This window comes from Etheostoma spectabile, chromosome 13 (assembly GCF_008692095.1).
Source record: "Etheostoma spectabile isolate EspeVRDwgs_2016 chromosome 13, UIUC_Espe_1.0, whole genome shotgun sequence".
Lineage (NCBI taxonomy): Eukaryota > Metazoa > Chordata > Actinopteri > Perciformes > Percidae > Etheostoma > Etheostoma spectabile.
This window is the reverse complement of record NC_045745.1, coordinates 24,336,029-24,355,389: the sequence shown is the minus strand read 5'-3', so window position 1 is coordinate 24,355,389 and position 19,361 is coordinate 24,336,029. Positions and strand designations below refer to the sequence as shown.

Below are 19,361 nucleotides of genomic sequence, written 5' to 3'. Positions count from 1 at the left end.
TCATTTATAAATATATTCCTGTATCTTTAAGTAAGTAGTGAGACAAAAACCTCCACTGTGAGGCTAAAGTTACACCCAAGGCAACTTTAAAAGAAGAAAAAAAGAAAAAAAGAGGTGACTGAAAAACAAGCGGTTGGGGATTTCCAAGTCTCATCCCTTGGAGTGTAATCAAATAAACCATTAAGAACTGGAAAGAGTATTACACAGCTGTAAAAAGAGTGAACATGCAAGTTAGTTAGGTAGGGTGTTATGTTACATTGTCATTTTTCCCATTGACACTTTAAATTCATAATCTCACTTTTCATGACAGTGGAGCTGCTCACGGCCACTTTATTACAAAAATCAGATGTTGCTCAATGTTCAATTTCAGATCAGGGGTCATGAATCTCTCACTCACACGCACACACACACACACACACACACTTACTTTTGCCGGTTACATCTACAATCCAAAGAGGCAAAAAGAGTGTTAACTAATCTGACATTACAGGACATAAACCCTTAGCAGAACTGGTGTTCTCGTCTATATACTCGTCTGGTATTTGCTGAGTTGACCGAGCCGGCTGAAATTTGCGTTCTTGATTCTGACCTCTGTGCTTTCCGTAGTTTCCGATAGCATAATGATGGCCGCTTCATTTGGCAGCAGTGGGTCAGAGCTATCTAAAGCTGAGTACCTAAAGCGTTATTTATCCGACGACCAAGATGTAAAGAAGTCAAAGGGGAAGCTAAAAAAGAAACGACGTAAGGTTCCTGAAAAAGGGTGAGTCGACGGAAACGTTTTAAAGAAGCTGTTGCCAGGCAGGTTGTGTGTGTTTAGCTAACCTAGCTAACGTTAGCTGAGGTCGCTGTTGCTGTTAAGCGCCGTTCGTTGTAATAAACTTTTTTTTATTTTTTTTAGGGAAAAGTTTGTGTACTTAACTAACTTTTACTTTTTATCAAAGACTTAAAATAGTAGACGATGACATAGACTGGAAACAGATGGCCATAGAGGAGAAGGAGATTGAAGAGGACGAAGAGGAAGCTCCAGTGGTAAGAACTTTTTCGTTGGCTATCTCCATTTAGCTGGCTAGCCTGTGCCCATTCATTCAAATGGATCTAACGTAATATTAGTCGTTATCGTGCAGTGATTAGCCCGCTGACTTCTTCATGTGCCCCTGATAAACATGGCGTGTACTCTCATTGTATACGCGTATCTCTGCAATTTTCCAAGAGGAATTATGGGGTAATACAAAAAAATCTTTAACTTGGTTTAGCTGTATGTAGAAAATTGCATTGCTTTGATTAAAGACAAGTAACCGCTTTGGTTAAAGACAAGAAATGTCATGTCTTAGATTGGAGAGGGCTATATACATAAAGAAAACCCTGTCATGTAATTTTAAATTAACTTTCAACACTGTTGACGACAATGCTCTTATTCAAGTATATGTATAAAGAGATAGATGGCATGGCAAAATCTACAATGGTTGTCAAATCCTCAAATTGCCAAACACTCTTCTAACTTCATTTCTTGTGTTGGTCTACTGAGATTGCTGAGATGATTGACGATCGACCAGAGGAAATTAAACAGCTGGAAGCCTTCAGAACCAGCAATAGATGGAAAGTGATTGGAGGTAAGTCATAATTGTGAACAAAGTAAAGAGGTTTTTTTCTCTAGGCTAAACAAGCTTATTTAATTTAAGTCTCCTCTACAAATAGCTGATGAAAATGAAGACAAAGAAGAGGGGGAAAGTGGAGAGTATCAGCACCTAGAGCCTGTGGCATCAAACAGTCGTCCTGACTCCCTAGATACATCCCCCCAAAGAAGAGGTCGTCATGACTCTCCAGACATATCCCCTCCCAGAAGAGGTCGCCATGACTCCCCAGACACATCCCCCCCAAGGAGGGGTCGTCATGACTCTCCAGAGATATCTCCTCCCAGAATTGGTCGCCGTGACTCTCCAGGCTTGTCGCCTTCTAGGCAACGGTCAGGGAAATCGGGAAAGTCACAAAGTAAAGGTGAGAAAGTGATTTTTGAGGCTGAACCCGGTCTCTTTCTGCATAGGGCAAGACATAAACATCACAACAACCAGAAAACCTTCCAATATTTGTATACAGTATATCACAATATTATTTTAGTGGATATACATATTTTAAATACCTATTAAGTAGTTGATGTCCATCACATTTGATTGCTTAATAGTGGAAGATCAAACTGAAACATCTTTTTCAATTTGCTGGAACTCTAAATATTTCAGAAGTCACTCTGAGAAGACTGTTAGTAATTTTTATGAGGTCTTAATCTAGAAAATAATATTGTATATTGGGATTCATAGTGTCAAAATCCAGTAAAATTGGTAATGAAATGATAAATCAAAAATATCAATATACTGGCCAGTGTTTTTACTGCCATCCCCTCCCAGTCCAGCTGGTCCAACAACCTTTTCCACATTAGAAAATTAATTTTGGTGTTTAGTTATATAAAAACTACACTTACTACACCTTATTTCTTTGTCAGAGTCATCCCCCAGCAAAAGAAAGCCCAATTCATCATTATCAAGTAGAAAACTTTCTGAACCTGATCCTCATCGGTCACCACTGGCAAAGAGGGCTCAGAACAAGCACGATTCTGACTCCGACCAGTCACCTCCTCGAAAAAAGCCACTAAAAGGACAAGCTTCAGACTCCGACCAGTCGCCTCCAAGGAGGCACTCAAAAGCAAAACGAGACTCTGATTCTGATCAGTTGCCACCAAGGAGGCGGCCGCGGAGTGGAAAGGACTCTGATGAAGATCTGTCACCACCTCGTAGGCCTGGGCAGTCACAGGTGAGCAAAGAGAAGTTCAAAGACTGATATGAAATCTTATTTGCCCAAATTGTTTTTGTATGAAATGCCTTTTTGCTCTTTTCTTCTCAGGGTCCAAGGATGCTTTCTGGTGGGAAGGCAGGTCTGGTTTCTGTAGATGTTTTAAGGAAGGAGCAGGAGGAGAACCGGCGCAGAGAAAAAATCAACCAGCCACTGGAAGGTTGGCTCAGCTTTCCTTTTAAAGAAACGTTTCCTCCACAGCTGTTGATGGCAGAAGTCACAGGACTTTCTATCTCATATGATCTACATGACCCATGCATAGTCTTTGGTCAGTTCTTGGGAAGGTGAACGATGCAGTCCTTTGTCAGATGACATTTCATACTTATTTTCCTGTTATGACTAGATGAATCCCGCAATGCCCAGACGGTGTTCCGAGACAAGAGTGGTAAAAGGAGAGATTTGGATATAGAAAGGGAAGAACAGAAGAGGAAAGCTGGGGAAAAAGCAGCAAAGGATGAGAAATATGCACAGTGGGGGAAAGGGTGAGTCTGCATAAGATTTTCACACATGAGAAGGCAGTGTGATTGTGACCACATAAATCATTGAAATGTGTTGTGTGCTGACTTGTTTCCATGGTTAAAGTCAACATGTGTTTATAGATTGGCCCAGGGCCAGATGCATCAGCAAAAACTTGAAGATGCAGTGCATGAAGCCCAGAAGCCGCTGGCACGTCACCGCGATGACGAGGATCTTGACCGCATGTTGAGAGAGCAGGAAAGGGATGGAGATCCGATGGCTGCGATGCTGAGACGGAAGAAAGACCGCAATACAAAGACACAAGGTAACAAATGTGTACCTTATTCCCTAAATTGACTGATGAAAAATGGTTGTTACCACTTACATTATATGTTGTAAATCATCATATTTTTGATTTGCAGACAAACCTCGATATAAAGGCCCACCACCACCTCCAAACCGCTTTAATATTCTACCAGGCCATCGCTGGGATGGAGTTGACAGGTACAGTGTGTGCGTCAGTCTGTGATTGAGTGACTAAAAGGAATGCATTTGTAATATGATAAATGTTACCTTGTGTCCTTTTTAACTTCTACACTATTTCTTACATCTCATGTGTGTACAATGACCTTGATCACAATGTTGGCCTCTACTAGGGATGCCACGGTGAGGAAGTAGTAGCACCGGTTAATAAACTTGTGACTGTCTTACCGATTACACTGGACATTTTTACAAGATAATATATTGGTCAATGACACTCAATATCTGTAGAGCGCTTACTTTGATCTCTGGCCTATCTTAGCTAAACGTTGCCTCCAAATGGTGCAACCTTTTAAAGTTTACATATTGCCTTATTAACGTTATCAGGTTCCCTTTTAGGACTGGGTTTAAATCAGAAATATTGCCAAATAGGCACTTTTGCTTTTTGCTTTGAACCAAATTATCTGACACTCTCCTTACTCATGATGTGATAAGTGAACTTCTGCTTCTCTGTGCTGCATCTCTGCTTCTGCACGGAGCACACACTTCCAGTTTATAATTGTAGCTTTGTTGTCTGACTAGTATTGTTAAACACACTTACTATTTTAAAAATTGCTGCTGTGATGCAAATTGAACTAAATGGTTTTTATTTGTATAATTCAAATAAAGCCGAACGACAGTTTGCGAATCATGTAACTGTGTATGCCTGAACACTGTTTAACATTGACTACCACAGCAAGCTTAGCCTCTACATTTAATGTAACCAGATAGGGAGGTTTTCTCTGGTAAATCAAAGAGGGAGTTGAGGGTGTGTTTGCAGACTTAACAGTGGAACTTGATTTTTGTGTGTCTCGCAGGTCAAATGGTTTTGAACAGAAACGCTACTCACGAATGTCGGATAAAAAAGCCGTCCAGGAGGAAGCATATAAATGGAGTGTGGAGGACATGTAATGGCAATCGGAAACTGCTAGATAAGGAGCGGAGCTGAAGAGCAGGACGACTCCTCCGTAGAGGAACTGACCTTTTGAAAATAGACTGAGAAAAATTTGTTCTCTTCTCAAAGCTGTTTCATAATGTACAATGGACATTGGATTATGACAAAACGATAAACTACAAAAAATAGTTGTACATAGCAGTGAAGTGAAAGCATCTTTATTATTTTGTAATAATTAAGTCGATGTGAAGTCAAAAACCAGTGTGTTTTTCACCGCTTTATTAAATAATGTTTTTGTAACATGTTGTGCCCTGGGTTACAAGTGTTCACATACAGCGATGCAATTAACATGAATAGAGGTTACATTTAGTAATTTCATTTTATAGAGCTGTAGTGTACTGAACAAAATCTAAAATAGTTTTGGAAGCATTTTGTTATTTTAGTTATTGGATAGGATTACTCAGTAGAAACTGAGGACATTTAAACATTTTACGTTTTATATAGTAAATGGACCTTTTAATGGGGATTGTTTTGTCAAACTACTTTTTTTCCCAAGATCAAAAACAAACTTCCATGCTTTTCTGTAAAGCAAATATGAACAAGTCCTAAACACTTTTAACAGTCCTAACAGTAAGTCAGTAAAAAGAACAGTTTATTTATATAGCACTTATCAAAGACTGTCCCAAAGTGCTTCGCAGGCCAAATAAGTAAATACATAAAAACAAATCAACAAATCAAAAACAGCTACTGAGCTCACGTCTCAGCAGATCCATTTCCACGACATCTGAGCAAACAGCCATCTGCTAAAGATTATCATAAAATGATTGAAAACTCATAAAAAAATTGCTAGTAAGTCTTGAGTCTACTGTTGAGTAAAATGATCAATGTATTTCAAATCAACCTATGCGTATTTTTATTAATTGTTTATTAAGTAAAGCCTTGCACATTACATTGAGCAGTAATATTTTTATTAAGCCAATATATATTTTAAGATACAGAAATGACAGTAAATGGGCTTTTACAAAGTAAAAGAGCTAAGTTTGACCAACCACCCTACCTGATAAATGTAGGACACTGAAATTGGGGGTGGTTTAAGCTATTTATTTGTTATTCTACATACTTAACAACAAAAATCGTAAATACGTGTACATCTGTATTTACACATAGTTATAAATAAGGACAAGTATTTGTAATCTACAATATTACCTATTTAGAAAGTATCTAAACCATAGACCGTTATACACAGTCTATGATCTTAATCAAGTAAGTAGGAACCTTTTATAAACCTAACAGACTAGAACTCGTTTCACTACGGAATGTTTTTATTGAGGTGCAACTGAGGACTATTGCATTCAACATGGGGGCGTCACTCAAAAGGTAGTTGTCGATTAATGTAGGGAAATAACGGCCTGAAACTGTCGTTGAAACTCATGTATTGAAGAAAGAGACCTCTGTAACTTCATTTTGGGTAACAATGGTGGACTGGAGTCCGATAGCGAAGGTGTACGACCCGCTGAAAGCTGGGAGCATCGACGGCACGGACGTGGAGCCCCATGACCGGGCGGTATGGAGAGCAATGGGAGCCCGCTATAAGCCCAACAAAGGCGTTGTTGGAGACCCACTGCTCACCCTGTTTGTGTACCGTTTGAATCCTCAAACAACAGAGGATAAACTGCACCAAGTGTTCTCCAAGTATGGAGACATTCAGCGGCTCCGGCTGGTCCGGGACATCGTCACGGGCTTCTCCAAAAGATACGCCTTCATTGAATACAAGGAGGAGCGGTCTGTTGTTCGGGCTCGCCGGGACGCCAACAAGCTGGTGGTTGACCAGCACGAAGTGGCTGTGGATTTTGAACAAGAGAGGGCTCTCAAGGGCTGGGTCCCCCGGCGGCTAGGCGGCGGTCAGGGAGGGAAGAAAGAATCCGGACAGTTGCGGTTCGGCGGCAGGGACAGGCCATTCCGTAAACCCATTAACCTCGGGGTTGGTTCCGTGCTGGAACGGGTAGGCGGTGCAGGAGGAGGGAGGGAGTGGGATAGATCAGGGGCGAGGGACAGGGACAGACACAGAGAGACCGATTGGGGCAGCAGAGGTAGGCGAGATGACCGGGACAGAGCCAGGGAGAGGGATGACCGCAGACAGGGAGACAGGAACAGGCCTCGGGACAGGAGATGAAGTCCATATTTACAACACTGGAGATAACTCAAAAGTACTGCTCTTACCGGGTTCAAAGAAAGTCTGTTCAAGAAGTTTTGATCCACAGTCCTGCAGCCTGCCTCAAATGGAGATTGTTTAGGTGTGCGCTAAAGGACAGTGGGACTGGTGATTTGCACACATGGGACTGGACAATGAAAAGATGAAGCATTTCAATTACAGATGACTTTCTTGTGTTATTATAAAAAAAAGAGTAATAATTCACCTGTTTGCACTGTACATTACAATTATAGACTAAGTGGTTCACAATTTTTTATGTTGTCCAGCAACAATATCCTAATGTTGAGATCTTATCAGCCGTAAATGACCAAGAATTCAAAAAGCATAATCTGCAACTAAAAGGGCAAAATGGCATTATTTTTTATTATTCATCTTCAAAGTACCTGTAAATCCAATTGAATCTGTTAATGCATTTTCTCTTCATACGTATGATAATTCAGTTTCTGTTTTGAAATCTGAGGTAATTCAGTGTTGTGACCGTAGTTTGTTCACTGTAAGATTTCCTAAGGCAGTTTAACAATGTAGTGCCTTTCTATGTCATACAAGTTTTTTGGAGCATCATACATGGTAGAAAGCCACTGATGAGGGTTTGTGCAACACTGACTATACAAAAGGGAAGAAAACCAAATAAACCAAGTATTGGTTTAACACAAAGTTGTCACTTTCCTTTTTCAAAAACCTTTCAAAAGCACTAATTTATGATTGAACTTGTCAAGCTCCGTTTACAAGCAAAACAGTACGAGAAATACATACAAGCATAAACAGAGAAGCACATTTTTGAATGTAGTTTGATTTAAAAGGAATCTGTTGCTGTGACCTGTGCTAAAGTCTCAGCTTGTTTGAGCCCTGGTCCTGCCTATTTAAGCAGATCCTGTTTCAGCTATGAGTCACTGGGTGGATTGTTTTCTCTCAAGCTGACCACAAGTCGGTCTGAAGTCATCAATATGAAATGTTAAAGGTCTGGTTTTACCATTAGTTCATTAGGTCTTATCCAAGAACTCCATGCACTGGACACATCATCAGTCCATTAGCTCATCAGATTGACCTGCTGCTGGGAAATTCATCACTTGTTACCTGAGTAGAAGCTGAACCTGAGAAAAGAGTTTGTGCTGAAAAGAATTGAGTCCTTAGTAACTGATGTAACAGAGTAAACAAAAGCAACTCAAGAATCTGATTGCACCTTAGCGCATTATGAAGAAAGTATATATTTCCGGAGAACTCAACACCTCTGACTTGGATTTCACAAAAAGTATAAACTGGAGTAGGTTTAAAAATGTTATAATGTTATTTATAAGAAGACTGTAGAAGTGATTCAAAGACTCACACACAACACAGAAAGCCCACAAAACTGTCACTTTCACACAAAACGTTCACTGGTTTAAAATCATGTTTATTACTGTGTACACTATGATTGTAACATATTAGGATAGCTAGGGATTGATAGCCATTTGATGGAATTAGATGTTTGCTTCAGTTGGTAAAAAATATGAACATGACTTATTTTTGACATTCTCGTTTATTTTTTCATGTTTGGTTTCCCGGACGAGGCGGCTCTCAGCCTCCCAGCACACATGGGACCCATGATGGGCCAACCAGGGTAATTCTCTCTTTGCATTGTGCTAAAATCAATCCTGTGAACCAAAACACAAAGATACTGATGAGCTGCTCTCTACATTCAGCTAGACTGATGTCGACAAACTCAATCTCACCTGAAGGCAGGGTTGATGCCGATGTTGTCTGGCTGTGGGAGGGCAGGTGTTCTCCTTCTGCAGCAGGAGGACGGAGGAGGGAAATCCTTCTGATACTGAGACTGCATCTTTGTGGTATCTTGTTCTTTTGTCCCTGCTGTCTGATCATGGTTGCCTTCTTCGTCCTCCCCTGGTTTCCAGCCCCTGCTGCTCTTTTCTCTTCCTGTTTGTCTAGAGGATGTGGGATGAGAATGGAGGGACTCCTGCTGTGCGTTCAGGGCAATATGGTCTCCTGAAGGGTAACCATAATGTTGGTAAGTGTTTAATGTCATACACATCCCATTGAACATGCCATCTTTCTGTCTATGGAGGCAACTTCCGGAAAAAATATTAAGACTTTGCTAAAACCTCTTTTAATTGTTGCTGTTGTCCCAAAAGATTCAGTGGCAGACTTTTCCACCTCTACAAGTCTTCTTCTTTTTTAATCAAAGGCTTATAATTCAGGCTAAATGATTTCCCTTAATATAGCTTCTGTCATATGTTATTTTATGTAAATTTAGTTAAGCCTAAGGTGAGTCATCTTCTCCCAGTGTCATTCAGTGACACCATATGATGTAGTCTTTCATTTCAATAAATGTTCTGTTTTTGACTTTTAAATTGTCATACAATTTTAATTAAGACCCTATAATATCACATCCTACAAGCAATTTGGACTTACATTTACGTTAAGACTGAAGGCTACACACTCATTATTTCAGGTAGTACTTTGCTGGCAATGTTTATCAATAATAATTAAAAAAAGAAAATGGATTTATGTCAGTAGGATCCAAATTTGTTTTGCTTCAGTAACAACATTTTTACATTTAACCTTATATGGATGTTTTCTTTTATATTTGAAGTATGAATGACTGTTTTTATTATGATCATGACATTATAATGATGGTATGACTTGTTAAACCTTTAAATAAAAGAACCCATAAAATAACATTTCTACTCTCTGCCCTCACACACAGAGCCAAGTCCTTTTTCCAAAACACACATAAATCCGCTAAACACAACACACTGCTTGGCATGCCTATTTTCAGCACTGTATGGCTCACATGTCCATGCATACACAACTCTCTCACTGCTTATCTTAAAACAGATAATATGAGTTCACTCTCAAGGTTGAGATAAGACTGCAGACCTTTGCCTCTGTCATGTTGTGAGACGGGTCTGAAGCAGAAAGCATCTTGTGATGTGGTCTCCATCTTAGCAGGAGTGTCCGGGTAGAGGAGAAATCCTGGGGAAGTCAGGACATACCAGAGAGGGTAAAAAAGGGTGCTTTAAAAGTGGCTGATTATAGGAAATCATTAGGCACTTAAGTTTAGTTTAGGCATTGTTTTCCAATTCCTTTCTTTTTAACAAAATGTGGATTTAACACATTACAGCTTAACATTTCCTGAAATCCCTCCCCTCAATCCATTGGGTTATCCTTGTTAAATATGGTGATGTGAGTTGTGGCCCCTTTAGGCCCATTTACTTTAAACACCGTACAAATAACCGTGATGATAATGGTGCTCAATCATTCACCCTGAACTGATATCTGTGAGGAGAATAAAATGTGTTATTTTTGTCTATGATAGTGGCCTACAGTTGAAGCAAAACTACATAAATACGGTAGTGTTACTTTTGGGTGTTTATAGTATGAACCTACATACAAACTTATCAGTGTTCTAGTTGTTTTTCTTTTTCTTGTCATTAAGACTATCATTTTTCAAATCCATTCATTAAACCACAAAACATTATGAGGAGCACTTAGTTCAATTCTACTTGAACTACAATATATTTGAGCAACAAAATCCCATTAAAACATAATAATGTTGGTCTTTTAAAGTTGAGGATGAGTCATCTCAGAACATCACTAACTTTGATGCTGAGACAGAAGAGCAGTAAACCTTTACCTGCCACAGTCGGCAGTTCCCCCCTGTAGGGTCGACTACGCAGAAATAATTCGTGGTGGTGACGGGGGTTTCGTAAGTCGGCATTTTTGATGAACATTTTGTCTGCTGGCTCCTGGCTGTGGTCTTGGCACCACCAGCTGCTCTGAATCTTTTGGTGTCTGCTACAACAAATGCTGTAAAAATTACCACTTTCGTAGAAAAAAGTGTTGCAAGCCTTAAAAATGTCACACTTTGTATTTCAAATAACAAATCGTATAACACCTTTAAACAGCTGTGAGGGGAGTCATTTAATGTAATTTCTTACCTTAGTGGAAAAAACACAAGTTGTGTTACAATCCTGCAGTGTTCCCCTATGCTGTCTGCATTTCTCTGTACTGTGTGTATGTGTGTAAGACAATACACAGAGATACTTAAAGCTTGTTTACTGAAGTAGTCATGGTGTTTAATTCTTCTCCAATGAGTGACAGATACAGTAGTCCCCAACTGAGTCAATAAAGCAGCTGGGCCACCTACAGAGAGCTGAAACATTGTCCAGTATGAAAGGGTTTGAAGTAGGGCTGATTTGAGGGGGGACAAAAAAATGGAGATACTTCTGCTGAGACAAGCCTTTTTTTCCAAGGTAAAATGTTGTGTCTTGCGTCAGTCTCTCAGACTTAAGTAAGATGTACTTTAGCAAGAAGTATAATGATGATTAAATACATTTGCAGTTGTGCTTAGTCACTCACATCACACTGTCAAAAAATAAAACATGTTGTCTATTCAGGGGTTGCCCTGGAGCATTTGGCCAGCACTCAGCAATGTGCTGTGCCTCCCAGTGCTAAGCTGGCATACACCCCAACGATATTTCTTCACAATAGAGGGCCTGTTTTAGCCTGAAACTTTTCTGTAGGGTACCTTATGCTTGTATACTTGTGCATAAATCATTTAACCTAATATATTCCAAGGTATTCTGTGATGATTATTCCCGCAAACCAACAAGTCACTTCAGTCTATTAGACTTCTAATGTAGGTCTATGTGTGTTGTGGGGTTGAGGAGGTAAGACATAGTTTTAACTTCATCCGTAGTTTACTTTCAGGATTTTTAATGCATATTTTCACCAGAGTATGAGTTGTTTTGAATTATATCCTACTGTATAGCAACAGCTAATTATTAGATAAAAGTTACATTGCTATACATATATTTTTTTTTTAAACAAATCTCATTCATGATTTAGGTATCCATTTAAAAAAAAAAAAACGGACAAAAAACTGCACAGAATTTAAAACAAAACAATCAGTACCAATTTTACAAACATTTAAAAAAGATCTAAACTTGAATTAGACAGCTCAATGTTTTCTTTGTCTTTATTTTTGTGAAATTGAATAGCCTATTGTATGTAGCCTTATATATCATAGAGTCTTATATATCTCATATCTGTATTATTCATCTCCTACATTTTTTTTTGACATGCTTTAACTTCTACTTTCTAATAGAAACTTCATCAAAATGTTCTGCTTCTATAGGTGATATGTGCTTCTATTCAACTATTATACTTTAAGATGTAAAAAAAAAAAATCATCACTTCAGTCAACACTTCATCTGACAACTGCAAGCAGAGGGCCTCCTGCACCGCCGGCTGTTTCGCCCCGATGGAGGAGAAGTGGTTCACCAATGGCTGTTACCAGAGAGCCTCAAGGAGGAAGTCCAGACGCACCTCCACCAAAACCACGGCCATCAAGGCGTAGAACGGACCACTGAGCTGGTTTGGCGGAGATGCTATTGGCCAGGGATGGACCAAGAAATAAAACTGTGTGAGCGGTGCACTATTGCCAAGTCAAAGTACCTACAGATCCGAGCACCTATGGATCACCTACTCGCTGCCTGACCGAACCAGATTCTGGCAATTGACTTCACCTTATTGGAACCATCCAGAGATGGCAGGGAACAGGTGTTGGTAATGATTGACATTTTCTCCAAATTTACCCAGGCTGTACCAACTAGAGACCAGAGAGCATCTACCGTGGCAAGAGTATTGGTGCAAGAGTGGTTCTGTTGCTATGGAGTCCCAGCCCGTCTGCACTCACTGCACTGAATTTTGAGAGTGCACTAATCCAACAGCTGTGTGAACTATGTGGCATTCAGAAGACGCATACTACTCCCTACCATCCTCAGGGAAATGGTCAGCGCGAGAGGTTCAACTGGACACTGCACAACCTGCTGCGCACACTCCCACCTACTCTAAAGAGTCACTGGCCAGAACACCTTCCCCAGCTTGTGTTCAACACCACCAGTCAACTGGTGAGTCCCCCCACTTTCTTGTGTTTGGCCAGGAACCCCACTTACCTTTTGGACTTCCTTCTGGGCCACCCACCACGACAAACAACAGGAGTGTGTGTTACTAGGTGGTGGAACATCGACGGCGCCTGCAGGTGGCTTTTGACTGTGCCAAGGATCAGATGGAGGCTGCAGCCAGGCAGAGGATGGAGAAACATGATCAACTGACACTGAGTAAACCATTGGAGATGGACCAGCAGGTCTACATGCGGGATCATATGACACGGGGTCGGAATAAAATTCAGGATGCCTGGTGGTCCACAGTCTTCAAAGGGGTAAGAGTACCTGAGCCTGGTGGAGTGGTTTATTCCATAGCACCATTGCATTACCCAACACACATTACACAAGTGCACCAAACCATGCTCTAACCAACCTACATTCCTATACACTCGCAACTTGGCCCATGGGATCCCCTTCAGGTAAGCGTCGTAGAGAGTAAGGCAGAAGAAGATCAAGATGACCACGGAGTAGGGATACTACCGGAGACACATGTACTGAACCAACTTACCATTGCTTAGCCAAGGTCACACATAACAGCACCAATAAGTGATCCACAAGTGGAAAGTCCAGTCTCTGGTTCCCCTCGCCCACGGGAGGAGGCCTGTATTAATAATGTGGTCATTATTAATATTAATGATACATGTTATAAATAGTGTTACTATATATGGCGGTGCAGATTATTTTATTATTGTTATGATGAATTTCACAAACTGCACTGTTTTCAGCATGCGCCAGCAGGAGTCTCCTGTTCCCATAGTAACAAGCCTTCAGTCAGAGCCGTATGTAGACGGAGTTAGCAACTCAGTCTTTGCCGACCGCTTCAATACGTCCAACAGTAAGCTCTAGCTAGCTAGGCTACTCTTTGATTCCGCGACTGGGGGTGTTTTCTCTATCGACTCAAAGGCCATAAAGAAGTAAAAGCGACGTTATATCTAAACATATTGATTTTAAAAGGCGAAGCAGCGGTAGAGCTCGTCGTGCAGCTCAGCCAAACTCTGTCTGTCAGGGACTCTGGTGTGTTTCAGTGTCCGGAAGTTCTGAGGGGGAAAAGTAAGAAAGGCATGGAAAAAAAAAGGAGCTGGTAGAAACTTCTGACCAATTTTCTCCAAACCCATTGAAACCCTGTTTTCGCTCTTAAATCGCACCGAGGAGACGGTTAACGTGTCTTACTTTAGTTAGCTAACAAATAGCTGTGTGCATTAATTTATCGATGGGTCTGCCGACGCTTGAGTTTAGTGATTCTTTTCTGGACAGTCCGGAGTTCAGAGAGCGACTGCACTGCCATGAGATAGAGCTGGAGCGCACCAACAGGTTTATAAAAGACCTCATCAAAGATGGAAACATGCTCGTATCTGCTCTCAGAAGTAAGTTGACCGTGATTCTGGTTTTCGGGGTAAAAGTAAGTGCGTGTTAACTTACTGCTGGTTAGCGTTAGTACTCAAGCAGTTGCACGGTCTGCTGCTCATAACGGCAGTACGAGGCCATCCAGATTTAAACAGAGCCAGTTTAGCGCATACCGTGCAAATAAAGAGGTTTAGCCTGCATTAGACTTTAATAGCTTAATACAGCAAATGGTGATAAGATAGGTAAGAAAATAGGTAGTTAGTTGTGTATAGGATATAGTGTCAAAATCGTCAAACAAGAGTAGATGTTTTACATTAGGCTATAGCCTAGGGCTGGGCTATATGGAGAAAATCTAATATATCATATTAAATTTGTATATGTATAAAAAATAGATTTTTATATTAGATCTATAATTATCTAATCTGATAATATATATTGTTAGATTAGATTATTATAGATTATTAAAAATTATTGACCAAATACCTTGATACACAGCGATATTGTAGTGATGACCATTGGTGCATTCACAAAATATTTACACAATGATCTTTTTGATAATTAATCATCAATATTGTGGATATAATGACTAAGTGGGTAAAGGCAAATAATAGAACAGTTACAACAGTATGGTAAATTCAGAAAATGACATCACTTTGTTATAATGTAGCCTTTAAAAGCTGAAGAAGACAACACTTATGCCATATTACAATATCCAAAATCACAGGATCAGGATATCAATATAATTTTGATATTGCCCAGCTCTAGCCTACTACTACTAGTAGCCTACTTACATTTCCTTGACTGGTTTTATATCCTTTTTATGATTTGAAGATACAGTTTTTAACCTAGAGATGAGTTAAATCAATAATGAATGTTTCTGTTTGCTTGACCATCATCATAGCTTTTCATTATTGTATTATCCATGGCCTTTCGAGGACCGCAAAACCTGTAGATTTATTGTGTCAACTGGTTTGTGCTTGTTTATTTAAAATGTATTAAAAGCACAGTATCCACAAGGCCTGCAACTCATTTTCATTATCAATTCATCTGTAGGTTATTTTGTGCGTAATCATATCATCATTTTGTCTATAAACTTTCAGAAAATAGTGAAAAATGCCTTCACCTTAGAGACCAAAGTGACATTTTCTGATTGATTGTTTTGTCTTACTAATAGTACAAAACCCTAATATAGTCAATGCAATTATTAAGGGTGCACGAATCAGAAAATGTCACGATTCGGTATCAATTTTTAGGCTCAAGATTTGATTCAAAATAGACTTTCTATTAAAAAACGATTTTGGATTTTTAAAAAAAACGATTCACAGTATATAAATGTAGTTACCGTGTACACACCATTATAAAACGAAAAAAAATCTGTAGAATCTGTAGAGCTTGAATCGCGATACAAATGTGAATTGATTTTTTGGCACACCCCTAACAATTATGTGAAACAGCTCACATTTTTAGAGGCATGAAACAGCATATGATAAGCATTTTTTTTTTTTTATTCGTAAATGACTTAAATGTAAACCGATCTTAAAAATGGTTGACAATTCTTTTTCTCTATATCAACTGATGTACATGATGAGCCCCTTAAAGAAGATGCTGCTTCTACCTGATCTTGAGTCCCTGTCTTGATCTGCTGATTATTTTTAGTTAGTTTGGTTTCATCTATAACTGTTGCACAGTTTAATAGTGACTGTCAAATTCAAATATAATCAGCTAATGAAGACTTTCAAAACAGCAAGCACCTCCCATTTGTTTGTAGCTTCTTTTGATCATCTCCAGTTTAAGCTCTGACACACCTAAGCTTTGTAGCTCCCTGCAGTTCCTTTGGCATGTCTTACTGTACAGAACACTGACACATCAAACACCGGAGCCACCACAATATGATATTACCAGGATACAATGCTGTTGCTATTTGTCATAAGCTGACATCTATTACCTTTACTCGCTGTAAAGCCTTAAAAAATCATATATAAATAAAATCTGGGAGTTTTCATGTGTTCATCTCACATCAGTGTTTTTAGTGCAACAAGTGGGATAGATAGATAGATAGATAGATAGATAGATAGATAGATAGATAGATACTACAATCTAACTACTATACTAGGTGCTATATTGATCCCAAACTGGGAAATTACTGTGTTACAACAGCAGGTATAAGAAACACAACATCCACACAGAATAACAAGAAATAATAATAAATAAAAGAAAAATACAAGAACATTTACTCAAACTTAAAAAATAATGACAAAACGATGTACAACATATATAGTCGAGAATAAAATCTTACAACCAGCATATATAGTATGAAAATATAGAAAATACACTATCGGTCAAAAGTTTGGGGTCACTTCGAAATTTCCATTGCACTCCATTATAGACAGAATACCAGTTGAGATCAGTTGCATTGTTTTTTTAACCAGCGCAGCAGTTTTCATATTACATTATGTGCTTACATAATTGCAAAAGGGTTCTCCAATGTTTTCTCAGTTAGTTTTTTTTAAATGATATCAGATTAGTGAACAGAATGTGCCTTTAGAACATTGGATGAATGGTTGCTGATAATGGGCAATGTAGATATTGCATTAAAGATCAGCCACCCACTCAGATCAGCTGGTATTGTGTCTAACATCGAGTGGAATGGAAATTTGTAAGTGGCCCCATACTTTTGACCGGTAGTGTATGTAGTAAACATGCGTGTGCAATTTGTACTACAGCGTTATCTCACACTCAGTGGTGAAATGTTGAAGAGTTTTATGTCTTGTTGTATTGATTTTTCTGTAGCGGTCCGTGCGACACTGAAGCTGTTCTGATCACAGAAATCCCAGAAACTCGCTGAGTGCAGTAGGTAGACTGCTGTACTATTTGAACACATTTTATATATTAAGAATTAAAGGACCAATTCTTTTTTTTACCCTATAAATGTTAGGTGTATGAATATATGAGGTGCTTGACTTACTTCTACTACTACTCCTCAAACATGATGTAAACAAACCTTTTACATAATTTGAAGACATTAATAATACTTTGGTCCACATCTTGTGCTTTTAGATAACAATATGGAAACAACTTAAGTTAGGTTTCCAGCATAGGCTAAAGCTGTTTAGAGTGCTTTGGTGTTTCATGCATTGAACTTTACCCTGGTTTTATACACTATGACTTAACCACCGTTCTTTTTCCTGATCTCCAGAGAGGAATCTGCTAAGAACTTCTACTAAATGTCATGTTAACAGTTTTATTATCAGTGTGTAATGCAATGGTGTAATTCAAATAGTGCCTTACAGCGGCTGTCACGCAGACCGGTGTTATAAGTGTTTGAGTGAGAAAATGCAGCCTTTTGGTGCCAAGTGTTCATGCACCTCAAAGAATAAAACGTGGTATAAAACTTTATTGTTGGAGTGTTGTTTTGATACATAAACTCTATGGCTATGGAGTACTTTGTTATGTGTGGTGTGGGTGTGGCCGTTTGTTAAATCAGACTTTGACACCTAATGTCTTGGCAGTGGATTATACGCAAGAGGCTTGTAGGAAATACATTAATAATTTATAACAGGAAGGAATAAGTGCTGCTGCTTGTAGCCTGTATGGGTATGGGAGCTTTACATTGTGTTGGACCAATGATGGCAGCATGCTCATGCCAAGAGCATTCTTGTGCATAATGTGGAAATAGCTAGCTTTAAATGACTAAAAGATCTTCTTTCTGTTTTTTCAGGTCTTTCTCTTGCTGTTCAAAGGTTCTCTCAGTCTCTGCAGGAGTTTCAGTTTGAATGTATTGGAGACGCTGAGACTGATGATGAGATCAGTATAGGTAAGATGAAAATGTCACCAATGATCTAGAAAACAAAATCTTGAGACGGCAAAATATATCAAATATAAAAGTGTAAAATTCATTTTGCAGCTCAGTCCTTAAAAGAGTTCTCACAGCTCTTGAGCACAGTGGAAGAGGAAAGAAAACGACTGGTAAGAATACGTGTCTTTGTGTGTTAGTGTGTATGTGAAAGAGAGAATAGAAAATTGAGGACATTCTGATGTTTGGGACCTTGAAGTCATGGCCTCCTCATTGCAAATTTTGGGCTCATCATTTTTAGTGGGGTACTGGCTTACCTGCTGCTCAGAAGCTACAAAAATAATTAAGAGGTCATTTTACTGCATAAACAGATCAAGCTTGACTATTGTTATCAATATATTGCTAATAGAATAGGTTGATAATGCTACAACTATATTAGCCAAATAATTACGTTTCTAATGCCAATCATTCGGCCTAGGTTATATCTCTCTTTACCAGTTGCCACTTGTGTTTGTCCTCTTGAAAAGAAATCGGTAAGCACATTTGGCAGCATCCTCCTCCAACGCCTTTTTTTCAACCTGGCTTTTTCAGCCCCTCCTGGTCTCTTCCTCCCATCCGGACGCGAATCGTTATGATAGGGCCAGCCCAGCTATTGGTAGTCTATCTCAGAAAACCTTTGGAAAAAGACTCTCCCAACCTACTGTATTTGGGAGGGGAGAACTCACTCACATTGTACAACCCATGCAGAGGCTGCAGTTTCAGAATGCGGAATGTATGTAGCCTTCTTTTAGAGAAGATAGACTAACGTGACAAATGTCAACGAAAACAAATTCTCGACCATCCCAAACGTGAAGAGGCCCACCGGGAATCCTCCCGATTCTCTTGATTACCCAGCCAGGGCCTGGGGGTTAATGGTAAAGTAAATAGGTTAACGAACTAATAAATGAGTTAGCATTGTATTTTACACAATGTAAAGCTTTGTTCTTATTCATTATTGAGATTTAACAGTGTAAACGTTTTCTGTAGATATTTATGTCTATTTAAAAAAACGTGTGTGTGTGTGTTTGGGTACGTGATGCGTGATTGTGTGCGTGTGTGTGTGTGTGTGTGTTTGGGTACGTGATGCGTGATTGTGTGCGTGTGTGTATGTGTGTGTGTGTGTATGTGTGTGTGTGTGTGTGTCTGTCTCTGTGGCTGTGTATATGGTCTGGTTACAGAGCAACCATGTGGAACCTATTCTGCCAATTCCCCTGTGAGACTGTGAGCAGAGGCCTGACTGCCTGGGAAATTCCATGAAAGCGTCCTGTGTGTGTGTGTGTGTGTGTGTGTGTGTGTGTGTGTGTGTGTGTGTGTGTG

General features: G+C 39.4%; 4 protein-coding genes across 7 annotated transcripts in view; 3 read left to right on the top strand and 1 right to left on the bottom strand.

The window, feature by feature from the left end:
* Positions 1-501: 501 nt before the first annotated feature.
* bud13 (BUD13 homolog) lies at positions 502-5,011 on the top strand. Of its 3 annotated transcripts, none has more exons than XM_032532837.1 (11): positions 502-760; positions 942-1,029; positions 1,526-1,610; positions 1,696-1,770; positions 1,846-1,995; positions 2,495-2,802; positions 2,893-3,001; positions 3,185-3,323; positions 3,441-3,622; positions 3,720-3,801; positions 4,635-5,011. In XM_032532837.1, exons 1-11 carry the CDS (start codon positions 621-623, stop codon positions 4,726-4,728), a joined length of 1,452 nt encoding a protein of 483 aa, XP_032388728.1. In that variant the 5' UTR covers positions 502-620; the 3' UTR covers positions 4,729-5,011. The 3 variants fall into 3 exon arrangements, with proteins under 3 accessions (XP_032388728.1, XP_032388727.1, XP_032388726.1); XM_032532836.1 differs by having other exon boundaries at positions 1,696-1,828; positions 1,868-1,995; XM_032532835.1 differs by having other exon boundaries at positions 1,696-1,995.
* Positions 5,012-6,047: 1,036 nt separating this feature from the next.
* On the top strand, positions 6,048-7,577 carry snrnp35 (small nuclear ribonucleoprotein 35 (U11/U12)). The gene has a single exon (XM_032532883.1). It carries the CDS (start codon positions 6,186-6,188, stop codon positions 6,882-6,884), a length of 699 nt encoding a protein of 232 aa, XP_032388774.1. The 5' UTR covers positions 6,048-6,185; the 3' UTR covers positions 6,885-7,577.
* A 723-nt stretch (positions 7,578-8,300) lies between these two features.
* si:dkeyp-69c1.9 (uncharacterized) lies at positions 8,301-11,541 on the bottom strand. 2 transcript variants are annotated; one of them, XM_032532870.1, is made up of 5 exons: positions 10,859-11,541; positions 10,555-10,727; positions 9,798-9,893; positions 8,633-8,903; positions 8,301-8,554 (listed from the first exon to the last, which is right to left on the bottom strand). In XM_032532870.1, exons 1-5 carry the CDS (start codon positions 11,080-11,082, stop codon positions 8,440-8,442), a joined length of 879 nt encoding a protein of 292 aa, XP_032388761.1. In that variant the 5' UTR covers positions 11,083-11,541; the 3' UTR covers positions 8,301-8,439. The 2 variants fall into 2 exon arrangements, with proteins under 2 accessions (XP_032388761.1, XP_032388762.1); XM_032532871.1 differs by having other exon boundaries at positions 10,555-10,715.
* A 2,537-nt stretch (positions 11,542-14,078) lies between these two features.
* The window catches only part of arhgap42a (Rho GTPase activating protein 42a), a 16,302-nt gene continuing 11,019 nt past the window's right edge, over positions 14,079-19,361 (top strand). Inside the window, exons 1-3 of the mRNA XM_032532797.1 lie at positions 14,079-14,232; positions 17,931-18,026; positions 18,117-18,178. Coding sequence (XP_032388688.1) covers positions 14,079-14,232; positions 17,931-18,026; positions 18,117-18,178 — 312 coding nt within the window. The remainder of the gene's footprint in view (positions 14,233-17,930; positions 18,027-18,116; positions 18,179-19,361) is intronic.

Bases quoted from the DNA above. Each gene is read 5' to 3' on its own strand.
- bud13 (XM_032532835.1), top strand. From the start codon at position 621: ATGATGGCCGCTTCATTTGGCAGCAGTGGGTCAGAGCTATCTAAAGCT. The intron at 1,996-2,494 runs GTGAGAAAGTGA...TTTCTTTGTCAG, and splicing joins GGGAAAGTCACAAAGTAAAG to AGTCATCCCCCAGCAAAAGA. The intron at 3,623-3,719 runs GTAACAAATGTG...TTTGATTTGCAG, and splicing joins CCGCAATACAAAGACACAAG to ACAAACCTCGATATAAAGGC.
- snrnp35 (XM_032532883.1), top strand. From the start codon at position 6,186: ATGGTGGACTGGAGTCCGATAGCGAAGGTGTACGACCCGCTGAAAGCT.
- si:dkeyp-69c1.9 (XM_032532870.1), bottom strand. From the start codon at position 11,082: ATGTTTCAGCTCTCTGTAGGTGGCCCAGCTGCTTTATTGACTCAGTTG. The intron at 10,728-10,858 runs GTAAGAAATTAC...TAATTTTTACAG, and splicing joins CTTGTGTTTTTTCCACTAAG to CATTTGTTGTAGCAGACACC. The intron at 8,555-8,632 runs GTGAGATTGAGT...TTTGGTTCACAG, and splicing joins GGCATCAACCCTGCCTTCAG to GATTGATTTTAGCACAATGC.